This window comes from Conger conger, chromosome 13 (assembly GCF_963514075.1).
Source record: "Conger conger chromosome 13, fConCon1.1, whole genome shotgun sequence".
Lineage (NCBI taxonomy): Eukaryota > Metazoa > Chordata > Actinopteri > Anguilliformes > Congridae > Conger > Conger conger.
This window is the reverse complement of record NC_083772.1, coordinates 45,177,235-45,198,358: the sequence shown is the minus strand read 5'-3', so window position 1 is coordinate 45,198,358 and position 21,124 is coordinate 45,177,235. Positions and strand designations below refer to the sequence as shown.

General features: G+C 45.3%; 2 protein-coding genes across 3 annotated transcripts; both read left to right on the top strand.

Annotated features, from left to right (window-relative positions):
- Nucleotides 1-1,442: 1,442 nt before the first annotated feature.
- On the top strand, nt 1,443-4,968 carry LOC133107633 (beta-crystallin B1-like). The gene is made up of 5 exons (XM_061216651.1): nt 1,443-1,511; nt 2,516-2,634; nt 3,277-3,409; nt 4,224-4,366; nt 4,800-4,968. Exons 1-5 carry the CDS (start codon nt 1,443-1,445, stop codon nt 4,966-4,968), a joined length of 633 nt encoding a protein of 210 aa, XP_061072635.1.
- Nucleotides 4,969-7,946: 2,978 nt separating this feature from the next.
- unc119a (unc-119 homolog a (C. elegans)) lies at nt 7,947-20,879 on the top strand. 2 transcript variants are annotated; one of them, XR_009704602.1, is made up of 6 exons: nt 7,947-8,795; nt 13,453-13,566; nt 14,588-14,687; nt 18,549-18,721; nt 19,368-19,600; nt 19,662-20,879. XR_009704602.1 is itself a non-coding variant. In XM_061216648.1 (5 exons), the coding sequence occupies exons 1-5, from the start codon at nt 8,507-8,509 to the stop codon at nt 19,478-19,480; spliced, it is 789 nt and encodes a 262-aa protein (XP_061072632.1). In that variant the 5' UTR covers nt 7,947-8,506; the 3' UTR covers nt 19,481-20,879. The 2 variants fall into 2 exon arrangements, 1 of the variants encoding a protein (XP_061072632.1); XM_061216648.1 differs by having other exon boundaries at nt 19,368-20,879.
- Nucleotides 20,880-21,124: the final 245 nt, after the last annotated feature.

Sequence of the window (21,124 nt, the reverse complement as noted above, 5' to 3'; positions counted from 1 at the left end):
AAAACCTAGCTGGAGCTGTTTTTTTCAGCAGGGCAGACTGTTACCATGCAGCCAAAAACACCACAGAAACCAGCCCGGTAGCCTGCAGTGAAATCCCTGCCGCACAGAGACAGCGCTGGGCGCGCGGCACAATGCCACCAGACCCCAGAGCTCAGCACATTGCCCCATTCTCTCGCCCTCATTCTGCTGATGGAGGCGACTGCACACCCGCCCCCCAAAACAAAACGATGAGCGGAGTCAGCGAGACCTCAGATCAGCCCCCCTCCCCCACCCCTCCCAAAGGAGAGGGAGCTCCGGCCAATGGCCCAGGGGGCTACTATGTGTAAACACACACACAGTGTGTGTGCCTATATATACCCCTCCCAGCTGAGCCCAGCACTTCTACTGCATCTTCCTCTTCTTCCTCTCCTCCTACTCTTCCTCCTACACTCTGTACCAGCCTGCTGCCACTAGGTGAGACTCTGTTTTTGGACGGTGTGGGGGGAGGGGGTTTGGCAGAGGTGGGGGCTCAGTCAGAGCTGGCCAAATGCTTGCTATATAGCCCCACTATTTCTTAATGCAGAATGACAAACAGCCATGAGCTCAGAGAAACAGGAAATAACATCCTGCGTCCTGGTCAGACAGGAAATTGTCTGTATTTAGAAATAGATCATTTTTGGCTACCAGGTCTTATTGGATCTCACAGGAGAGGAAAGACAGGGTGAGACAGGGAGAGAGAGAGAGGAGGGGTAAGAAGAGGAGGAGAGAAGAGAGAGGGAAAGAAGAGGGATTCTCATATTGCAGTGTTCTTCCCAGTATGACTGGAGTGCTATCAGTCAGGCTTGCTATGCGCTATGTGTTCTGATTGTTCAGACCCAAAGAAGCCTTCATACCAGTTCAGAAATATACCCTAGTCAATAACAACAGATTCTGGGGGAGAAGCACATGGTATGGATATAGGCCAATGAAAGCCATAAATATAGTTAGTTTAAGACAGCCTGCTCATCCACATGTACAGTGCAGGTCCATATGGTTGTATGATATGGAAGAGCTCAGCTAGTCCTCCCTACAGGCTGAATGGAGCTTGGTTTGGGGGTGCTCCAGAATTATGTGTGTGATCTAACGTGTGCGTTATTCCCTGTTCCAGTGTGATGCTGTCCCAGACCTGCCCTGTCTCCCTGTACTGACCTGCCCTGTCCCCCTGTACTGACCTGCCCTCTCCCCCTGTACTGACCTGCCCTCTCCCCCTGTACTGACCTGCCCTGTCCCCCTGTACTGACCTGCCCTGTCCCCCTGTACTGACCTGCCCTCTCCCCCTGTACTGACCTGCCCTGTCCCCCTGTACTGACCTGCCCTGTCCCCCTGTACTGACCTGCCCTCTCCCCCTGTACTGACCTGCCCTCTCCCCCTGTACTGACCTGCCCTGTCCTGACCTGTCCGTTTCTCTCTCCCTCTCTGCAGACATGTCTCACTCCGCAGCTCAGGGCAGCATCGGCAGCCACTCCTCTGGAGCAGGACTACGCTCTCACAGAGTAGGTCTTACACACACACTCACACACACACACACACACACACACACACACTCTCACAGAGTAGGTCTTACACACACACACACACGCTCTCACAGAGTAGGTCTTACACACACACTCACACACACACACACACACACACACACACTCTCACAGAGTAGGTCTTACACACACACACACACACACTCTCACAGAGTAGGTCTTACACACACACACACACACACACACTCTCACAGAGTAGGTCTCCTCACACACACACACACACACACACACATGCTCTCACAGAGTAGGTCTGCTCACACACACACACACACACACACACACACGCTCTCACAGAGTAGGTCTCCTCACACACACACACACACACACGTTCTCACAGAGTAGGTCTCCTCACACACACACACACACACACACACACGCTCTCACAGAGTAGGTCTCCTCACACACAGACAAACACACACACACACATACACAACAAGAAACAATTATTTTATTAGTCTTTTTGTTGTGACCACCCGTTAAACCGAGCGAGCGTAACAATACAGCACAGCTATAAACAATACACGTAGCACTCTAATATCAATAAACACAACATTCAAACACAACATTTTAACATTCATTCATTCATTTTTTTCAAAAAAATAAATAAAAGAAAAAATAAACATTCATTCATCATTCAGTCACTATTTCAAGTGTCACCTTTGATACTATTATTTCTTGCATGTGGATGAAGTCGCCTAGGCTACTGTCAGTAACAATGTAGCTTATATCCAAAAGGAAATAAACTGTGTTTAGAATAACGTTTTCCGGGCAGTTAGTCTACAGCTTTTTATTCCGCCATCCTCAAATTCTGGATGTCAGATGATGTAGCCACTGTTATTGTAGGATGAAATCTCTGCTCTTATTATATCATTATTAGCTCTGTGTGACAGCAATGAAAGACAGGATATTGCCCGGGCTACATCGCAGTGTGACAACTGTCCACGCATGTTTTTCCCTGTTGGCAGATGTGTGTCTTCGAATTCGAGAACTTCCAAGGTCGCAGGATGGATATCAACGGAGAGTGCCGGAACTTGTGTGAACGTGGCTTTGACAGAGTCGGGTCGATCAGGGTCGAGTGCGGACCGTAAGTCTAATACACACCTCACAACCAGATCAAAGGGACAGCGCAGTGCCTACACATACCCACGCACACTGCACACTCACAAGTGCATCCACACACACAGTCACACACACACAGAACATCTCTAAGAAAAGGATCATATCTATCCATCATTCTAAATGTACACTTTATTAGGTATTTATTAGACTTATTTTCTAGCCGCATTGGCCTGCTGCTGTAGCCTTTCCACTTTGAGGTTTGACACGTTGTTGTTGACACTGGTTGTTTTTCGTTTTTCACACCATTCTATGCAAACTCTTAGAGATTCTTAGAGATTGTCGTGCATGAAAATCCCAGGAGACTATCAATTTCTGAGATACTGAAACCATCCTGTCTGGCACCAACAATCATTCCAAAGGTCAAAGTCACTTTTAAGCATTTAGTTGCTGCCACATGATTGGCTGATTAAATATTTGCATTAACAAGCTGGTGTATAGGTCTACATAATAAAGTGGCCACTGAGTGTATATGCTCCCCACCAGCCAATGCCAAAGCCACCAACCAAAAGTGCTGCTCAGTTCATGTGATGTGATAGGGCAGTGGTGTAATGGGACTGGATGGTGTAATAGGGCAGTAGTGTAATAGGACTGGATGTGTGTCACACAGCTGGGTGGGGTTCGAGCACCAGAACCTGGCAGGAGAGATGTTCATGCTGGAGAAGGGGGAGTACCCCCGCTGGGACACCTGGTCCAATAGCTACCGCTGCGATCGCCTGATGTCCGTCCGGCCTGTCCGCATGGTGAGTGACTGTCTCCACACTACTCTCCACCAATCAGAACAACACGTTCACCTCCACCACTCAGAACAACCCCCTCACCTCAACCAATCAAAACAACACCCTCACCTTCATCAATCAGAACACCACACTCACCTCCACCAATCAGAACAACACACTCACCTCCACCAATCAAAACAACACACTCACCTCCACCAATCAGAACACCACACTCACCTCCACCAATCAGAACACCCTCACTCTTACTTTTTTATCTTCAAAATGGATTCATTTTTCCTGCAAAACTTTACAGCAAAAGCTTATGTTAACAACTAAATGAAAGAAACATCAGTATATCTCTCTCCCTCTCTCAAATTCAAATGCAAATGTGCTTTATGAAAAGTGAACTTGTGTTGCAAAAGTTGTCTACAAGAATAACCCCTTCCCCCCACAAGAAAAAGGGGGGGAAATAACAACCCGTCCCCATATACTGTACATATGTAAATACACACACACACACACACACACACACACTCACGTAGTGGGCTCCAGAATTATTGGCACCCCTGGCTCACAATGCACAAATTTCTGAGATATCACCCTGTCTGGCACCAACAATCATTCCACGGTCAAAGTCACACATTCCTGACATTTGGTCTGAAAAACAGCTGAACCTCTTGACCACGTCTACATGCTTTTATGCATTTAGTTGCACACATGATTGGCTGATTAAATATTAGAATTAATAAGCTGGTGTACAGGTCTACCTAATAAAGTGATCACTGAGTATATATGCGCAAACTCAGGTCAAGTTTCCACCTCTCCCTCCCTCTCTCAGGACCCCCAGGACCATAAGATCTGCCTGTTTGAGTGTGTGAACTTCGAGGGCCGTAAGATGGAGGTGTGTGATGAGGACATTCCCAGCCTGTGGTCCTACGGCTTCCAGGACCGCGTGGCCAGCCTCCAGGTCACTGGGGGAACGTGAGTCCAGCCTGTCAGCACAGACACCAAGTACAGACTACCGTACAGACACCAAGTACAGACGACCGTACAGACACCAAGTACAGACTACCCATACAGACACCAAATACAGACTGCCCGTACAGACACCAAGTACAGACTACTGTACAGACACCAAATACAGACAGACATACAGTCACTCTATCCAAACTCAAACGCAGTCAAAAATGCTCTCTGTACCTTAGACAGCGAAGGGAATGATAATGCACAGTATCTGCGAAAATCTGAGCAACTGAGCAATTTTGATTAGACACTCTGCTGGACCCTAACCTACACACATAAATATACTTTCAATGTAAAAACACAATTATTATAGAATAATCACTATAAACAGCCATTATCTCTTTCATCTAATACTTATCTTAAAGGGTATGGGTCTGCTTGTCTCTTGCAGGTGGGTAGGGTACCAGTACCCCGGTTACCGTGGCTACCAGTATGTTTTCGAATTCGGGCCTTACAAGCACTGGAACGAGTGGGGCGGGCACCACGCGCAGATCCAGTCCATACGGCGTGTGCGTGACATGCAGACACATCGCCGCGGTTGCTTCGAGATGAGCGCGTAGGAGCGAAACTCGGCGCCCGGCTGGCACAGCAAACACCGTCAACTAGAGACCGCCAAACGCTCTCACCGCTCCTGACTGCCACATTCTGTCCAACCACACCATTTCACAACAGCTTTTTAATTACTGCCGCTTCTATTACAACAAGCGTCATGAGCCATGGCGTGTTCGAAAACAAACAGCAGCCCGATTGGTCATTCGGGTGGAAGTAGTATATTGGTTATAATTATTGTGGCATTTTAAGAGTCGGGAAATATTATATGGCCTGAATGAATTAAGGTGCAAAAACATTTTAAAACGGGGTATTTTGGATTATTAGTACTAGCATGCACTGTACAGTTTTGTTTTTTTAAGATTATTTAGAATTTTCTGCAGCCCCTCTGTTTTGTATTTCTCTTCCTTTATGTTTTAATTACGGGCAATTTAATGTGTCCACTAATCCTCGAGTTTACCCCCCGCGGTCTGTGATACATATACAGAATAGCCTACATTTGATAAAACTACCAAACTACCAGTTCCTCCTGCAAGCCTGCAATCACTTGAGTGAACCATAGGGGGCTGTGTTTCCTCAAGCGCTGTAACAAAATCGTATTATCTCTTGATGACGCCCAGTATATTCTGAGCGCGCGAGAGGCGCCAGAGGAGATGGTTTGTAGCAAGGACTGGTAGCGAGGTTAGCCGGAATTACAGCGCTACTGTGACAAAATACTTCTGCAGGTTTGTAACCGCCTATGTGACAACCAATTCTGCAAAGTATTGTTCCACTGTATCTTTCTCAGGGATGCTGGCATCTGGAAAGTGAATTTCCTCTGAAAAATAAAAGATCTCACACCTCAGATACTGCAGCTGTCAGGAGCTCATGCTCCAGAGCAGCTCTGTTGTCTCTTTTCATTCGTCTGTGTTTCACCTGTTGCATTTACGGTCTGAAGACATCTGTGAATAAATGTGGAAAGCTTGTATTTCATGTCCCCTGACAATCATCACATAGCACGTAGACGGACCAATCACTAGTAAAGAATTAAAAGACAACTTTGATATATTATGTGAACTGAACTTCTCGAAGTCTTGGGACAACAACATTTCTTTCTTGATTTGTCTCTATATTCACATCCACAATTTAAATTCACATGTGGTTAAAGGGCAGATATTCAGTTTGTATTAAATATTACATATTTTATTTGATATTTTATATATATTCCTTGGCCTGTGAGTAGGTTTCTTATTTTTCAGCCTTGTTTGACTTTTATCAACTAGTAACACCAGTAACAGGCAGTAAAAGGCAAACCAAAACCTAGAATCAAGACTTGATACTTAAAGCGGTCATGCGTGCACCATGGAAGGGATCAGCCCCACCTGACCAATCAGAAACACCTGTGAAACCTTTTTCCATCATATCACTGGTGCCCTGAAATTCAGGACTAGTATATACAGTCCCCTCCAAAAGTATTGGGACAGCTCGGCCAATTCCATTGTTTTTGCAATACACTGAATCCATTTGGGGTTGAGATAAAGATAAACACAAGACAATATTTCAGAAATTCATCTTTTATTTTCAGGTATTTACACCTAGATGTCTTAAACTACTTAGAACATAGCACCTCTGGCATCAGTCCTCCCAAATTTAAGGTGAGCAAAAGTATTGGAACAGAGAGTATTTAAGCAAATGAAAATAAATAACACTTAATATATGGTAGCATATCCCTTGCTTGCAATAATCATCAAGCCTGCGACCCATTGACATCACCAAACTGTATTCTTCTTTTGTGATGTTTTTGCAGCCTTTTTACTGCGGCCTCTTTCGGTGGTTTGTTTCGGGGAGTTCTCTTCAGGAGGTGAAATGAATGATCAATTGGGTTAAGGTCTAGTGATTGACTTGGCCAGGCTAAAACCTTCCATTTTTTCTCCATAATGAAGTCCTTTGTTGTGTTGGCAGTGTGTTTTGGGTCATTGTCTTGCTGCGTGATGAAGTTCCTCCCAATTAGTTTGGACACATTTCTCTGTTAGTTGGCAGACGGAATATTTTTGTAGACTTCTGAATTCATCCTGCTGCTACCATCATGAGTTACATCATCAATAAAGATTAGTGAGCCCACTCCAGAAGCAGCCATGCAAGCCCAAGCCATGACACTTACTCCACAGTGCTTCACAGGTGAGCTCGTAGGTTTTGGATCATGAGCAAATCCATTCTCTCTACACATTGGCCTTTCCATCACTTTGGTAGAGGCTAATCTTGGTCTCATCAGTCCATAAAACCTTGTTCCAGAACTTTTGTGGCTCATCTCTGTACCTCTTTGCAAATTTGATTCTAGCCTTCTGAGTCTTACTACTGATGACTGGTTTGCATCTTGTGGTATAGCCTCTATATTGCTGCTCTCCAAGTCTTCTTTGAACGGTTGATTGAGATACCTTCACCCCTGCCCTGTGGAGATTGTGTGTGATGGCACTGACTGATGTTTTGGGGTTTTTCTTCACAGCTCTCACAATGTTTCTGTCATCAGCTGCTGTTATTTTCCTTGGTCGACCTGTTCGATGTCTGTTGCTCAGTACGCCAGCAGTTTCTTTCTTTTTCAGGACATTCCAAGTTCTTGTACAAGCTGTCCCCAATGCCTGTGCACTGGCTCGGATTTCACATTTTCTAAGCTTCCAAATGGCTGCTTTTCTCCCAAAGACAGCTCTCTGGTCTTCATGTTGGTTCATCTTTTCTAACACAAATGCAGTCTTCACAGGGAAAACCCAAGGCTAAAATCAAGAGTAGACATTCAGAACTATTTATTGCTTAACCAATCAATCTAACAGGACACATCTGGGCAACAAGAGACACCTGTCAGTGACATGTTCCAATACTTTTGCTCACTTAAAAATTGGGTGGTCTGATATGTCCTATGTTGTTTAACAAATCTAGATAAAAAATCAATTTTTGATCTAATTTATTCTGGATCTATCGAACTGGCATCTATAGGCTGCACATTTTTACAAATGTGAAACGTGTGTCCAACTGCGGTGTTATGTGTCGGTGGTTGTGTGTAGGCACTAATCTAGCACATTTAAACCCCACAAATGAACAGCACTGAACTCCATTTTAACCGCTGTCTAAACGTCTGAAAATCGTGTTGTATCATATCACCAGATCGCGGCGTGCCAGACGTATGGCTATTACGTTATGTTAAGGTCCAGCACAGAAGATTAGGCATTTTATAGTTTTAGCTTGAGATAATTTATTTCTACCCAGTCCCAGCCACAGTGAGTTCGTCATTTCCCTAAGCGATGCGCACTCTGTGCAGCGGTTTTTTTTCGCTTGCGTGAGTGTGAAAATGTGACCACACCGCTGTCGGCTTCCTCCCCAGAGAAACTTAGCTCGGCTGAACGCACGCTGCATCCTCTACTGCATCCTCTGCTGTCTCGTACAGACGGCGGACGACAGTAAACGGTTTAAAGAAAAGGGGATTTGAATTAGCCATTGGACGAGCGAGCTGCTGGTTACTGAGTGGATGAGGGAGGGATATTGTTTTGTATCTTAACAACACTGCAGGGGAGGGGGAGAATGAGCTCTCTGTGTGGAGAGGCTGCCTTGTACGATAGCCAGGACCCATCTTGCAACAGCGTTAAGAAGTCTTGCTCTACTAATAATATTAGCAGCAAGGGCGGCGGAACCACCTGCAGCATCGACGGCAGTCAGTCGATCCAGAAACCCGAATCACTAACAGCAATGAAAGTCAAAACAGGATGCAACTCCACAGACGCGGGTGTTCTCGTTACCACGGAGGAGCAGTTACTCGGGAACCCCATCATTACTCCAGAAGATGTACTTGGTTTGCAGAAGATCACCGAAAGTAAGTTTTACACTGTGGTAGCCTGTTACGGCATAGCTACCTACAGCACCACTTTCTCAAACGTTACTCTGAAATTCGGGACCAGATTTAACCTCGTCAGTTAGTTGTATCTACTACCCTGGTGTAAAATCCTGCTATGTCCACCTTGAAATGACAGCTGCCAGCTATTTCAAAACATGGCTTGAGCTGATCAAACCATGTTAAGTATGTAGCTGGTCTGAACTGGTCAACCAGCTACCAGCTGTTTCAAGACCTAGTTTGAGCTGTTTTGTCAGCAGGGTAGCTTACCTCCGGGTCGACCAGCCTGTACTGTGAGTTAATTTCATTGCAAGCTAATGTCAGACGAAGGCAGATGTAGTAGATTTGCCTATTGCTGACATTTTCTGTCAACGGATCAGAATCCAACAGAACACCTTTGGTGTGATTCAATCATGTCAACATGGAACATAATCTCAAAGGATCATTTTCAACATCTTGTGGAATCCATGCCAGAGAGCAAAGGGTGGCCCTACCCAGTTTTAGTATAGTATTCCTAATAAGGTGCTCAGTGAGTGTATATACACAAATGTGTTAAATGCAGAGGAATATTGGGAGACCGATTAATGTGTGCCTGGATTATAATGCCCCCAGTTCCGCTACACGCTAATCTGTCAGATAAAGTATTCCCAGTGCAGCACAAATCCTGTGAGTGAGATTAGGTAACAGGTGGTCCGGGGTGCATATTGAGTTAGACCTGACTATTTCAAGACGAGCATTAGGCCTAGATGTTACACAACAACAAACAACTAAGGAAGTCTTCCATCAGAACATCACTCTAGTGCAGAGCAGAAATATCACAGTGATTTACACTTGAGTGCAGAACAGAAGTATCACACTGACTTGCACTGTAGTGCAGTGTCTGGGGTGGGGTGTGATTGTGATGTAGGACTGGGTGATATCACAGATTTACACTGTAGTGCAGTGTCTGGGGTGGGGTGTGATTGTGATGTAGGACAGGGTGATATCACAGATTTACACTGTAGTGCAGTGTCTGGGGTGGGGTGTGATTGTGATGTAGGACTGGGTGATATCACAGATTTACACTGTAGTGCAGTGTCTGGGGTGGGGTGTGATTGTGATGTAGGACTGGGTGATATCACAGATTTACACTGTAGTGCAGTGTCTGGGGTGGGGTGTGATTGTGATGTAGGACTGGGTGGCTCGGGAGGTCCAGTCGTCGGTCGATAGCGAGACGTAGCCGGCAGCATTCAACCTTTGAGTCACGTTTTGTTTAGGATCTCTGTAAAGGGCTGGGACTAGGCTACGTTATAACTGAAATGTGCGCTCGAAAGTTTTAATCAGGTTCTGAAATCTGTTGTTCTCAACAAAGGGGGGCAGCCTGTAGTGTAGAGGTTTAGGTAAATGACTGGGACACACAAGGCTCTAATCCCAGTGTAGCCACAATAACATCCGCACAACCGTTGGGCCCTTAAGCAAGGCCCTCAACCCTGCATTGCTCCAGGGGAGCATTGTCTCCTGCTCAACTGTACGTCGCTCTGGATAAGAGCGTCTGACAAATGCCAATAATGTAATGTAATGTAACTCAAAACGGCGTTAGGTTTTGAGTCATATAAACATCTCTGCATTTGCTCATTTCCTTACTCATCTACTTGAGTAAAGGTGTTGCAAATGGTTGTCCTTTGGCTAATTTGAGAATTGTTGGTTATGTGAATTTGTGAATAATGAATTTGTCATTTTGCAATACAGTTTTAAGCTCCACAATCCATATTGTCACAATATTTTTTGTGTCACAATATTTCATCCCACCCCTACTACCTACCAAGACACCTTCCTTTGGCAAGATTCAACAATCATCATTTGTTACAGATAAATCCTCAATCATTTGTTACAGATAAATGACAGGTGATGATGAAATAGAGCTGTTCCTAACCATATGAAATAAAAACTATGACCTTAACCCTGACCAAACCCAGCATTAAATTAGTTCAGAATTAACCCCTCAAATCTCACTGGCCCTGGGCCGGGTATAACCTTAGCTCTTCAAAGAACCGACTATGGAAATGTTCTAGAAGTGATGACTAAAAATAATTTTAGATAATGACATTACGTTTCCGACAGTGTATAATTTGTTAGGCTTGCATAAAACAACACAGCATTTTTTCAACTGTGTAACGAAACTGCAACTGTTGCGCATTCGCAAAAACAGTACTTTACAGTGGTCAGCAGTTTTACTTGCAAATGCATGTGGGTGTGCCAGATTTTGCAGTGTTTTGTACACCATCAGAATGTATTTCTTGTCGTCTCCATGTTGTTGGGACAAGGTGTTCTGCAGGATGAGGGGTGGGTGGTCTGCAGGGAATGCTGGTCTCGGAGCAGGGAATGCTGGTCTGGGCACAGGGAATGCTGGTCTGGGCACAGGGAATGCTGGTCTAGGAGCAGGGAATGCTGGTCTAGGAGCAGGGAATGCTGGTCTGGTAGGTGTGATGAGTGGACAGTTGAATAATTCCCCTCACTATTTCGCCCCTGATTCTCAGCTTCACAGCTCTACACCCCCAAGAAGCTGTTTTGTTCTGTGGTTCTGTCAGAGAGACAGGATCTGAAACCCACAGGCTGACAGACTGACAGACAGGCACACCCACAAGAACACATGCAAACACACACACACACACACACACAGACACGCACACACCTCATACCCACACTCACACAAATGAGAACACGCACATACACACATATGCACACAGCTTTGTTTAGCTCAGAGCTTGGTAGTTTGTTCATTGTAATCTTGCTTACGAAAATGCATTAAGACTACCAAAGCACTTCATGCATCTCAAAATCTCTGCATTCTACGATAACACAGGTATCGCCCAACAAGATTTGTCACTCAGAACAGAATGACCAAAAAACAGGTGGCGTTTTTTCTTTGAAGCATCATTTGTATTTTACATAAACTACAGATTCCAATGTAAAATAAGAATGGCATGCAATGTTATAAATTATATTATACATCAGGAATGGCGTATATACAAGTATAGAGTATATTTACAGTTTTTTACAATTGGTTATACCCTTTTCTCAATTCTCTTTTTTTTTGTGGAAACATTTGTATTACGTTCTACCAACTATGTTCTTGTTATTTTATTGTTATATTAACCCTATATAGTTTATAAAGCCTCCAAGGTTAAGATTGTTGTTGAGTATATACAATTAAAAAAAAATATTGGGATAGCTTTGACTTTCCTTTGTAATTATAGAGGTTGGAGGTGAGTACTGGGGTGTATCTGTGCGTGCACGCGTGTATATTTCCCAGGTAAGTGGCCACCAGCCCCCTCTGGTGGTCAGGAAGCTTCTTAATAACTGCTGAAGTGCCCATTTTGTTTGAGAACTGTCAAAGGGCCCATTTTGATGGTATGCATCTGATATGTTTTGTCTTGATGACAGCAGCAGCTGCAGTCATGGGCCGCTGTTCTCACAGCCACAGTGCAGGCCCTGAAGGCCTATATCTGTGTCTTTAGCTTCTGGCTAATCTGCTGGATTAGCGTCTATAAACAGCACCTGACCCTGGCGGCCATTTTATCTTCAGCCCTCTGGGTGGGCGAGAGCGTCACACTCAATGTCCATGCCCCCTGTAAGCTGCCTGGACCAATCAGCAAACAGTATCCCTACCTGCCCTCAATGGAGCCATGCCTTCCTGGAGATTAGGGCTGCAGTTGACGGCCTCGCAGGCAGGGAAGTGTTGTGAGTGTTTGGCCAGAGTCAATTATTAGCAACCTGTACTGTCAATCAAATGCTACCATTTTAAGTCACTCAGGCAGAAAATGCAATTCAAGCGGTTTAGGAGTTCAGAGCTGCTCAGTTTTAAACCTGCCGAAGGGCATTCCCTCAAACGATTTCTCTCAGATTTCACCGCTCCCTCTCCCACTCCTTCCTGCCCTCTGTTACCTGTGTGTGGAGTGTTCTGGGATCAGTACTGTTTTCTGCTGCTCCCCGTTTACTGTATGCCCACCTGTAAAATTATCCAAAACACGGGAAACAAATAACAGGTGACATGCTGTATGTCGGGTACAGTACCATACGGTATACATGTAGGGATTAGTCTTTCAAGCACATAATGACTAATTAGCAGAAACGTGAGGAGATTAGGACATATTTCTGAAATGTTCTATGGATGTTCATATAGATGTACATGTAATTGTTCATAACGTTAGCTAGCTAGCTAGCTAGTTTGTTTTCATAAGGACGTTATAGTTGTGGTTTTATCTTAACTTTGCTAGCTGACTAGCAAGAATTATTATTGGATAAGTCAGCATCCGTACCTTAGCGATTGATAGTTGATATACTAGGGTAGCTAGCTTGTGAAAATCCAGTCTCCCAAGATGAGTGTGTATCATGGAGATAGCTATAGTAACAAACACTTTGTCTCAATGTATCAGTACTCTGTGGCTTCAATTATTGGCACAATTCAAGCACTTTGGACACCTTGAAAATAAGTTATCTACCCACTCAAAGGCATCTGACCAGCGTTGTGCAAAATCGTCAGAAGCCTCCTTCAAGTTCAACCCACGGGTTCTGACATTCTTGCTAGCATAGTCACTCCGTTCAGTCTCTCCTGCCCTATTCAGTTTGTGGACGGATAGTCATGTGATTCTGCTTGCAGGTTACCTGTGCATTCCTGAGGAAAACATTCACAACATCGACTTCACCAGATTCAGGATCCGAGACATGGAGACAGGGGCCATACTGTTTGAGATCGCCAAACCCCCCATCAACGGTGAGCATCACCAACTCTGACCCTATAGAGCCTTATAGGATCCCTTTAGATCAGGCCTGTGTGATGCCCCTATAGGATCCCTTTAGAGCTGGCCTGTGTGATGCCCCTATAGGATCCCTATAGATCAGGCCTGTGTGATGCCCCTATAGGATCCCTTTAGAGCTGGCCTGTGTGATGCCCCTATAGGATCCCTATAGAGCAGGCCTGTGTTATGCCCCTATAGGATCTCTATAGATCAGGCCTGTGTGATGCCCCTTTAAGATCCCTATAGAGCAGGCCTGTGTTATGCCCCTATAGGATCCCTTTAGAGCTGGCCTGTGTGGTGCCCCTATAGGATCCCTATAGAGCAGGCCTGTGTTATGCCCCTATAGGATCCCTTTAGAGCTGGCCTGTGTGGTGCCCCTATATGATCCCTATAGAGCAGGCCTGTGTGAAAACTCTATAGGGTGGGGGTGTATGGTCACTCTGCAGCAGTCTGGTACAGTGTTGGCTGTGCGGTGTAATGTATCTGAGGTGTGTGTGTCATGTACAGTACTGTGCAAAAGTCTTAGGCACCTGCATAGCATTGTGTACAGATAAGATTCTTTCAAAAAAAATAAAATGAAAGGTCCTAAATAAACGTACTATACATTTTACATTACATTTTAGTAATTTGGCAGAATAGTCACCAAGATTAATATTTATGGTGACCACCCTTCGGCATTAAAAGTGCGTCACTTCTCTGAGATATAGAACTGCAGGACAGCGTTGGCTAAGACAATCAGCTGGGAGGTTGTTCCAAGCATGTTGGAGAACTAAAAATTAGTCAATTGCTTACAGTAATATGTTACTTTTTGAAATTAAATACAAAAATGTCTCTGTAAAATTAAATCTTTTGGAAAATGAATATTTGGAAATCTCACATGTGTTCTTTTATACTACACACACAAAAAGAAACATATATATAATACAGTCAGGGTGCCTATGACTTCTGCACAGTACTGTAAATGTGGTGGTAACAGGTTTATTTTGTGGCACTCAGAAAGAGCCGGGGATAAGCAAGACTTCGACCCCAACGCAGGCCGGTTCGTCCGCTATCAGTTCACCCCTGCCTTTCTGCAGCTACGGAGGGTCGGAGCTACGTAAGTCAGTCAGTCAGTGTGTGTGTGTGTGTGTGTGTGTGTGTGTGTGTGTGTGTGTGTGAGTGTGTGTGTGTGTGTGTGTGTGAGTGAGTGTGTGCGTGAGTGTGTGCGTGAGTGCGTGCGTGAGTGCGTGTGTGAGTGTGTGAGTGAGTGTGTGAGTGAGTGTGAGTGTGTGGGTGTGTGCGCGCACGCGAGTGTGTGTGTGTGTGTGTGTGAGAGTGTGTGTGTGTGTGTGTGTGCGCGCGCGCGAGTGAGTGTGTGCATATGTGTGTGTGTGTGTGTGTGCGCGTGTGCGTGTGTGTGTAAGAGAGTGTGCGTGTGTGTGTGCGCGTGTGTGTGTGTGTGTAAGAGAGTGTGTGTGTGTGTGTGTGTGCGCGTGTGCGTGTGTGTGTGTTTGTGTGGGCTCTCGCAAAAAAAAAGTTTGTAAATTACTGTTCTATTTCATTCCTTCTGACCGTCAGAGAGATGGTGCTTTAGCACATTTGGATTCTCTCTGTCTTACACATGCGCAGGTCGAGACCTTATAACAACAGAGTCACCTGTTGTACCCACATCATCCACACCTGTTCCTAAAAATCTTCTCGCAATAGCAGAGAATGATAAGCAGGCATCCGACTTTCCTGCTTTCTCTGTGGCTTGTCAAGTGGTGTTTATTTCATGTTATTGGTAATAGCCCACAGCACCGGATTCTAGTCAAGAGTGTGCCTGCAAAGAAAACAGTCACAGCTTCTGTAGCCGTGGCTACTAAAAGCTGCTGATCCAAACAAGGAGACCACTGACTGGGGTCAGCGTGTCCTCTGTAAATCAGTTGTAGTTTCTGTAGCCATTGCTACCAAATGCTGCTGATCTTAACTAAATAAACTACAAACTGGTGTAGGCATTCTGCTATGAACCAGCTGCATTCGCATAGCGATTGTCACCTTAAGGCCAGTGTTCCTGCTGCTTAGTCAGCTAGCGGCACAGTGCGGATACTTTCTGTTGTTGTGGTGGTATATTGGTAGTTTTGCCACTGTGCCTGCCACCCCCGCTTCTGGTGTGGTCACTGCTACCAGGAAGAGGCTGCACCGTGTTTGGGCGACTGCGGTACCTAAGAACAGCAGGTTAGAGGCGCTAGCCAGATTAAGGTCCTCATATTGAACCTCCAGCCTGCCAACGAGGCAGCTCCTCCTGTGTGCCGCTCATGCGGGATGAGGAAGAGCTTTCCGCAGCAGCCTCCTACGGCAGGTTTTATGACCAGGAAGAGATGGAGGATGAGACTATATTGTGTGTGAAATACAATATTCCAGGGGACAGCCGCCACATAAGTGATAGCAGGCATTTGGCTCCTACGCAGGATCCAAGTGGCTATGAGCTGGGCCAAGTGCCCCCTATTCATGCGAATATTGCCTCCCGTGCAGTTCCGCTGAAGCCCACGGGCAGATGCCCCTGCAGTGATGATGATGAGCAGTTGTGACATAGCAGCCGTATAGGCGATTCTATGTCCCATGCAATTTTATGTCAAGGGAACTTATCAGGTTATGTCGATGATGGCACTGGTGTGTCGCCAGGTCTGGCTGTCTTGATCCCCCTGGTCGGAGGTCTCTTCTCCTCCGCACGGTTCCAGCTAGAGTGTGGCATGCAAATAGGCCATGCAGTCTGCTGGTTTGTGGAGAAGGCTGAGCTGAGTAGAAAGTGCAATTTCTGGTATTTTCATTTCGTATGCGCCAGAGATCAACCAAGTTAATTTCATTCATGAAGCAACTGAGGACCGATGGTTTGAAGTTTCACCCGTAGGGCAATCTAAACTTGGGTTACAAATAGCATTAAAATCTCTGCCAATAATAAGATGGGTGTTGCAACTTTTTCCAAAAATTAAAAAAAATAAAGAGCTAAATAAAAAAGTGCGTCCGAACATGGATAAATGATACATAAATGGGCGACTGTTTCGAGACCCAAATATAACGGACTGTGAGCATAAAGTCTCTCTTTTACGCTAGTATGCGCATGTTCTCGCCCAGATCCTTATCGGTAAAATAGGCCAATTGCAATACCATTTGGTTACATGCACTCTTATTATAATTTCACTTATTTTATTTTATTATTACTATTGTTATTATTATTATTTATTTATTTTAGTTTTTTTTTTTTTGGGGTACCTGCATTTAGAAATTTAACACAATCCAGGGTACTGTGATACAGTAACGCAGAATAGCTGCCCGCTTGCATCTCCATGCATTACCTTACGATACCCGGTGGGCTGGAGTCAGGAAGGGGCCGTCAGGATGCATGCTTCCAGGTGGAGTGTGATGGTTTTGGTGAAGGAGGTAGTTTTGGAGGCTGAAGACATAGGGTGTAGGGATGAGGGAAGGTGGAGGGGGGTAGGGGCTGGATGGATGAAGGGCGCTGTTTGACGGGAAGGGGGACAAAATTGGAATGGGGATGAGGGACAACCAATAGCTTATTTAACTCGGCTGTCTTTTTCTCTTATTCCCATTTATGCTACTCTCTGACATGCAAACTTTCCTTTGCCATAGTGGTGAAACATGAAAATATCCCTATAAATGTCCCAGGGTGAAATAAGCATAATCGCCTGGCCAAATGTAAAAAGTAAAGAGCTGTATTTAATTGGTTAAAGGAAAAAAGTATCAAATACTTTGCATACAGGTTTTTAGGTTTACTGATTTTAAGGTTCATGAGGCTAAAGTTGATACAGGAGGAAGATGGCTCATACTTAATATAGAGTTGAATGAAAACATAATTTGTATTATTCACGTCTATAAGGATGATGACGATGACCCAGTCTTCTTTTAAAACCATTTTGGATAACATTTTAAATTTACAAGATAAAATACATTGAACAGTACAAAATAACTCCTTAGATAGAAAAGGTAATCATTCTTCCTATTATTACCCAAATTCAAACAGAGATATGACATATTATGAGCACAGTAGACCTGGTTGGTATCTGGACATTAAAAACCCCAGATAAAGAGGCTTTTACATGGCATTATTCATCCCATAATGCTTTCCTTTTCATCGTGACGAAATTTCCACAATTGGACCCTCCTGATATCATGAACACTGCATCTGCATTAATTTATCATCCTGACTATGCAATTAAAAAAATTCCACTTAACTGGCATGATTCCAACTTATGAACTTGATTACAAATAGGATACACAGTGGCCTATCGATGGCAACCAAAACCGCACGGGCACAAATGTGTTGGTATACCTTAGGGTGGATAACGTCATCTTTGTCATACACAAATCTGACCATGCGCTCGTAACTTTTTTTAAAAGCTATGAAAAGCTGCATAGCGATAATTCACGGATGATCTGGAGCCTTGTAATTTTGTGTTCATGGAATGATTTAATGATGCATTTGCTCATATGATGTTGTTGGTGCGGTCTATGATGAAATCCGCTAGCATAGCACTTAGCAGTATACCGGAAATGCCATTTGGCGGGACTTCCTCTTTACCTCACTATTGGGTTGTAGCATTTCCTATTTTTATTGCTATGATTCTATGAATGATTGATCTTCAATCTTCAGTCCCCTGTCGTTCTTGTGAGAAGATTCCATGAGAACAGATGAGCAGATGACATGGGTGCCTGTGTCACAGGTGACTCAGCTGACTGTTGTTATAAGGTCTCTACCAGCGCAAGCTGAAGATGGAGAGAATCCAAATGCGTTAAAGCACCGTCTCTCTGGCGTTAATCGGAACTCATACAACTGTAATTGCATGCATAACTCCTTTTCTCATTACTCTGAAAAGTTTGCTGATTGTTAACAATATCCCCTCATTAATTAATAAATACCTAGCTATTAATGTCTAGATCCAGGGCAGAGGTGAAAGTGACCCTATTTCCTGCTCTGCAGTGTGGAGTTTGTGGTCGGTGACTTGCCCATCAATAACTTCCGCATGATCGAGAGGCACTTCTTCCGTGAGCAACTGCTGAAGAGCTTCGACTTCCAGTTCGGCTTCTGCATCCCCAGCAGCAAGAACACCTGCGAGCACATCTACGAGTTCCCCCCGCTGTCCGAGGACACCAGTGAGCCCCGCCCTCAACCTGACCACACCCACTCTGCCCCGCCCTCAACCTGACCACACCCACTCTGCCCGTCCCTCAACCTGACCACACCCACTCTGCCCCGTCCCTCAACCTGACCACACCCACTCTGCCCCGCCCCTCAACCTGACCACACCCACTCTGCCCCGTCCCTCAACCTGACCACACCCACTCTGCCCCGTCCCTCTACCTGACCACACCCACTCTGCCCCGCCCCTCAACCTGACCACACCCACTCTGCCCCGTCCCTCAACCTGACCACACCCACTCTGCCCCGTCCCTCTACCTGACCACACCCACTCTGCCCCGTCCCTCAACCTGACCACACCCACTCTGCCCCACCCCTCAACCTGACCACACCCACCCTGCCCCACCCCTCAACCTGGCCACGCCCACTTGCTATACAGGCCCATTCTGCATACTTTCAATAACACAGTGGTAATACAGCTGTGTTAAATACCTACACTACCCAGAACACATGCTAACAAACTACTGTTCAGGCCAACTACATTGCCAAGAAAGCACTGGGAGATGTATGTAACTGCACCCCTGTTGATAAGGCTGTGTGCTGTGTGGTAGGTCTTGGGGTCATGTTCCTGAGCATATTCCTGCTGTTGGTATGTTGCAGTGCGTGACATGATCCTGTACCCATACGAGACCCGGTCTGACAGCTTCTACTTTGTGGACAACAAGCTGGTGATGCACAACAAGGCTGACTACTCCTACTGTGGAGGGGTCTAGAGCCAGGAGCCACAGCCATGACACAGGAACCCACTGCCACGACACAGGAACCACCGCCACGACACAGGAACCCACCGCCACGACACAGGAACCACCGCCATGACACAGGAACCACCGCCATGACACAGGAACCACCGCCACGACACAGGAGCCCACAGCCATGACACAGGAACCACCGCCACGACACAGGAGCCCACAGCCATGACACAGGAGCCACCGCCACGACACAGGAACCACCGCCATGACACAGGAACCACCGCCACGACACAGGAACCACCGCCACGACACAGGAACCACCGCCATGACACAGGAGCCCACAGCCACGACACAGGAACCACCGCCACGACACAGGAGCCCACAGCCATGACACAGGAACCACCGCCACGACACAGGAGCCCACAGCCACGACACAGGAACCACCGCCACGACACAGGAACCACCGCCACGACACAGGAGCCACCGCCATGACACAGGAACCACCGCCATGACACAGGAGCCCACCGCCACGGACAGACAGGAGCCCACAGCTACGGACAGGAAGTGAACCTACCACTGGAGGACACACATGCAGAAACGCGCACACACACACACACAGGAAGAAAAAAAGTACATACACAATGTTCTTTAGCTGCACTGTGGGGTCATGCCCACTGTCTCACCTCCAGCGTTCGTTATTTATCAGATGTTTTGAAAAAGCACTTTTTACTCCAGCTCAGCTGCCATTCAGCAAACTGGGAACAGCACTGAATCAGAGGCACGTACAATGACACAGACTGCATGCCTGGCTTTGAAGAGAGGAAAAAAACCCTGTTCTGTTTCTCTAGCAAACCAAAGGGATTTATGTTAAAGAGGAAAGCAGGGAAAATAGTGTTGCCTGTTCATAGTCCTTCTAGAACATTCCACAGAGGAGTGAATACACATCTCCCCTCCAGTGTGCACATTCCCATTTTGTCCAAAAAGCCATGTTTGGCTGACCGATGTATTGACAAATTGTACAGTATGTGTCTGTTATGTCAAAAAAGAGGGGGTGAGTGAGGTTTGTCTCTTTCTACTACTCAAAATACTTTTATTTTACAATTTTCTAAGGTGTTTCAGGTATAAATGTTGGAAGCAGTTAGTCCTAGTTTACATTCCAGTAATTAGTTATTTGTTAAGTGTGTGACCTTGCTTGCTTTTGAAGGGCTATACTTTCAGTAGTGTGGTTTCTTTGGTGTGAGGAACATGCTAAACTGATTCTGGAAGTATATAGAGAAACTATGTTCAGTCTGAGGCTTTAGGCAGTTTAATGTGTAAAAATGTTATTACTGTCAAGTTATTTTTAACAGCACGTCGACTTGTGGACTGTTGAAATACATACCAAGAAAATGAATAAACTATATCTTATTTTTTGAAATTCTCACTTCAGCCTTTGTCTTCTTTTGTGGAAGAAAACCTTTGAGAGAAGAGTTAAGTCTGTTGAAAGGCGTTACACCTGCCAGTAGTCAACTGTGACCTGCTCCAATTATGCAAAATATTTAATTTGTTATTATCACGCATAGCATCATACCCGGATTGCTAAATGTCAGTTAGTTTTTGTGACTCATATACTACAAACTAATTCAGCAATTTAAAACTAGGAGCCAGGTATCCCTAATGTTACTGAAT

What these genes read in the sequence shown, in the direction of transcription:
- LOC133107633 (XM_061216651.1), top strand. Translation starts at nt 1,443, where the DNA reads ATGTCTCACTCCGCAGCTCAGGGCAGCATCGGCAGCCACTCCTCTGGA. An exon ending in CCGTCCGGCCTGTCCGCATG is followed by an intron (nt 3,410 to 4,223) that starts GTGAGTGACTGT and finishes TCCCTCTCTCAG; the next exon opens with GACCCCCAGGACCATAAGAT. An exon ending in CTCCAGGTCACTGGGGGAAC is followed by an intron (nt 4,367 to 4,799) that starts GTGAGTCCAGCC and finishes TGTCTCTTGCAG; the next exon opens with GTGGGTAGGGTACCAGTACC.
- unc119a (XM_061216648.1), top strand. Translation starts at nt 8,507, where the DNA reads ATGAGCTCTCTGTGTGGAGAGGCTGCCTTGTACGATAGCCAGGACCCA. An exon ending in TTTGCAGAAGATCACCGAAA is followed by an intron (nt 8,796 to 13,452) that starts GTAAGTTTTACA and finishes TTCTGCTTGCAG; the next exon opens with GTTACCTGTGCATTCCTGAG. An exon ending in CTACGGAGGGTCGGAGCTAC is followed by an intron (nt 14,688 to 18,548) that starts GTAAGTCAGTCA and finishes CCTGCTCTGCAG; the next exon opens with TGTGGAGTTTGTGGTCGGTG.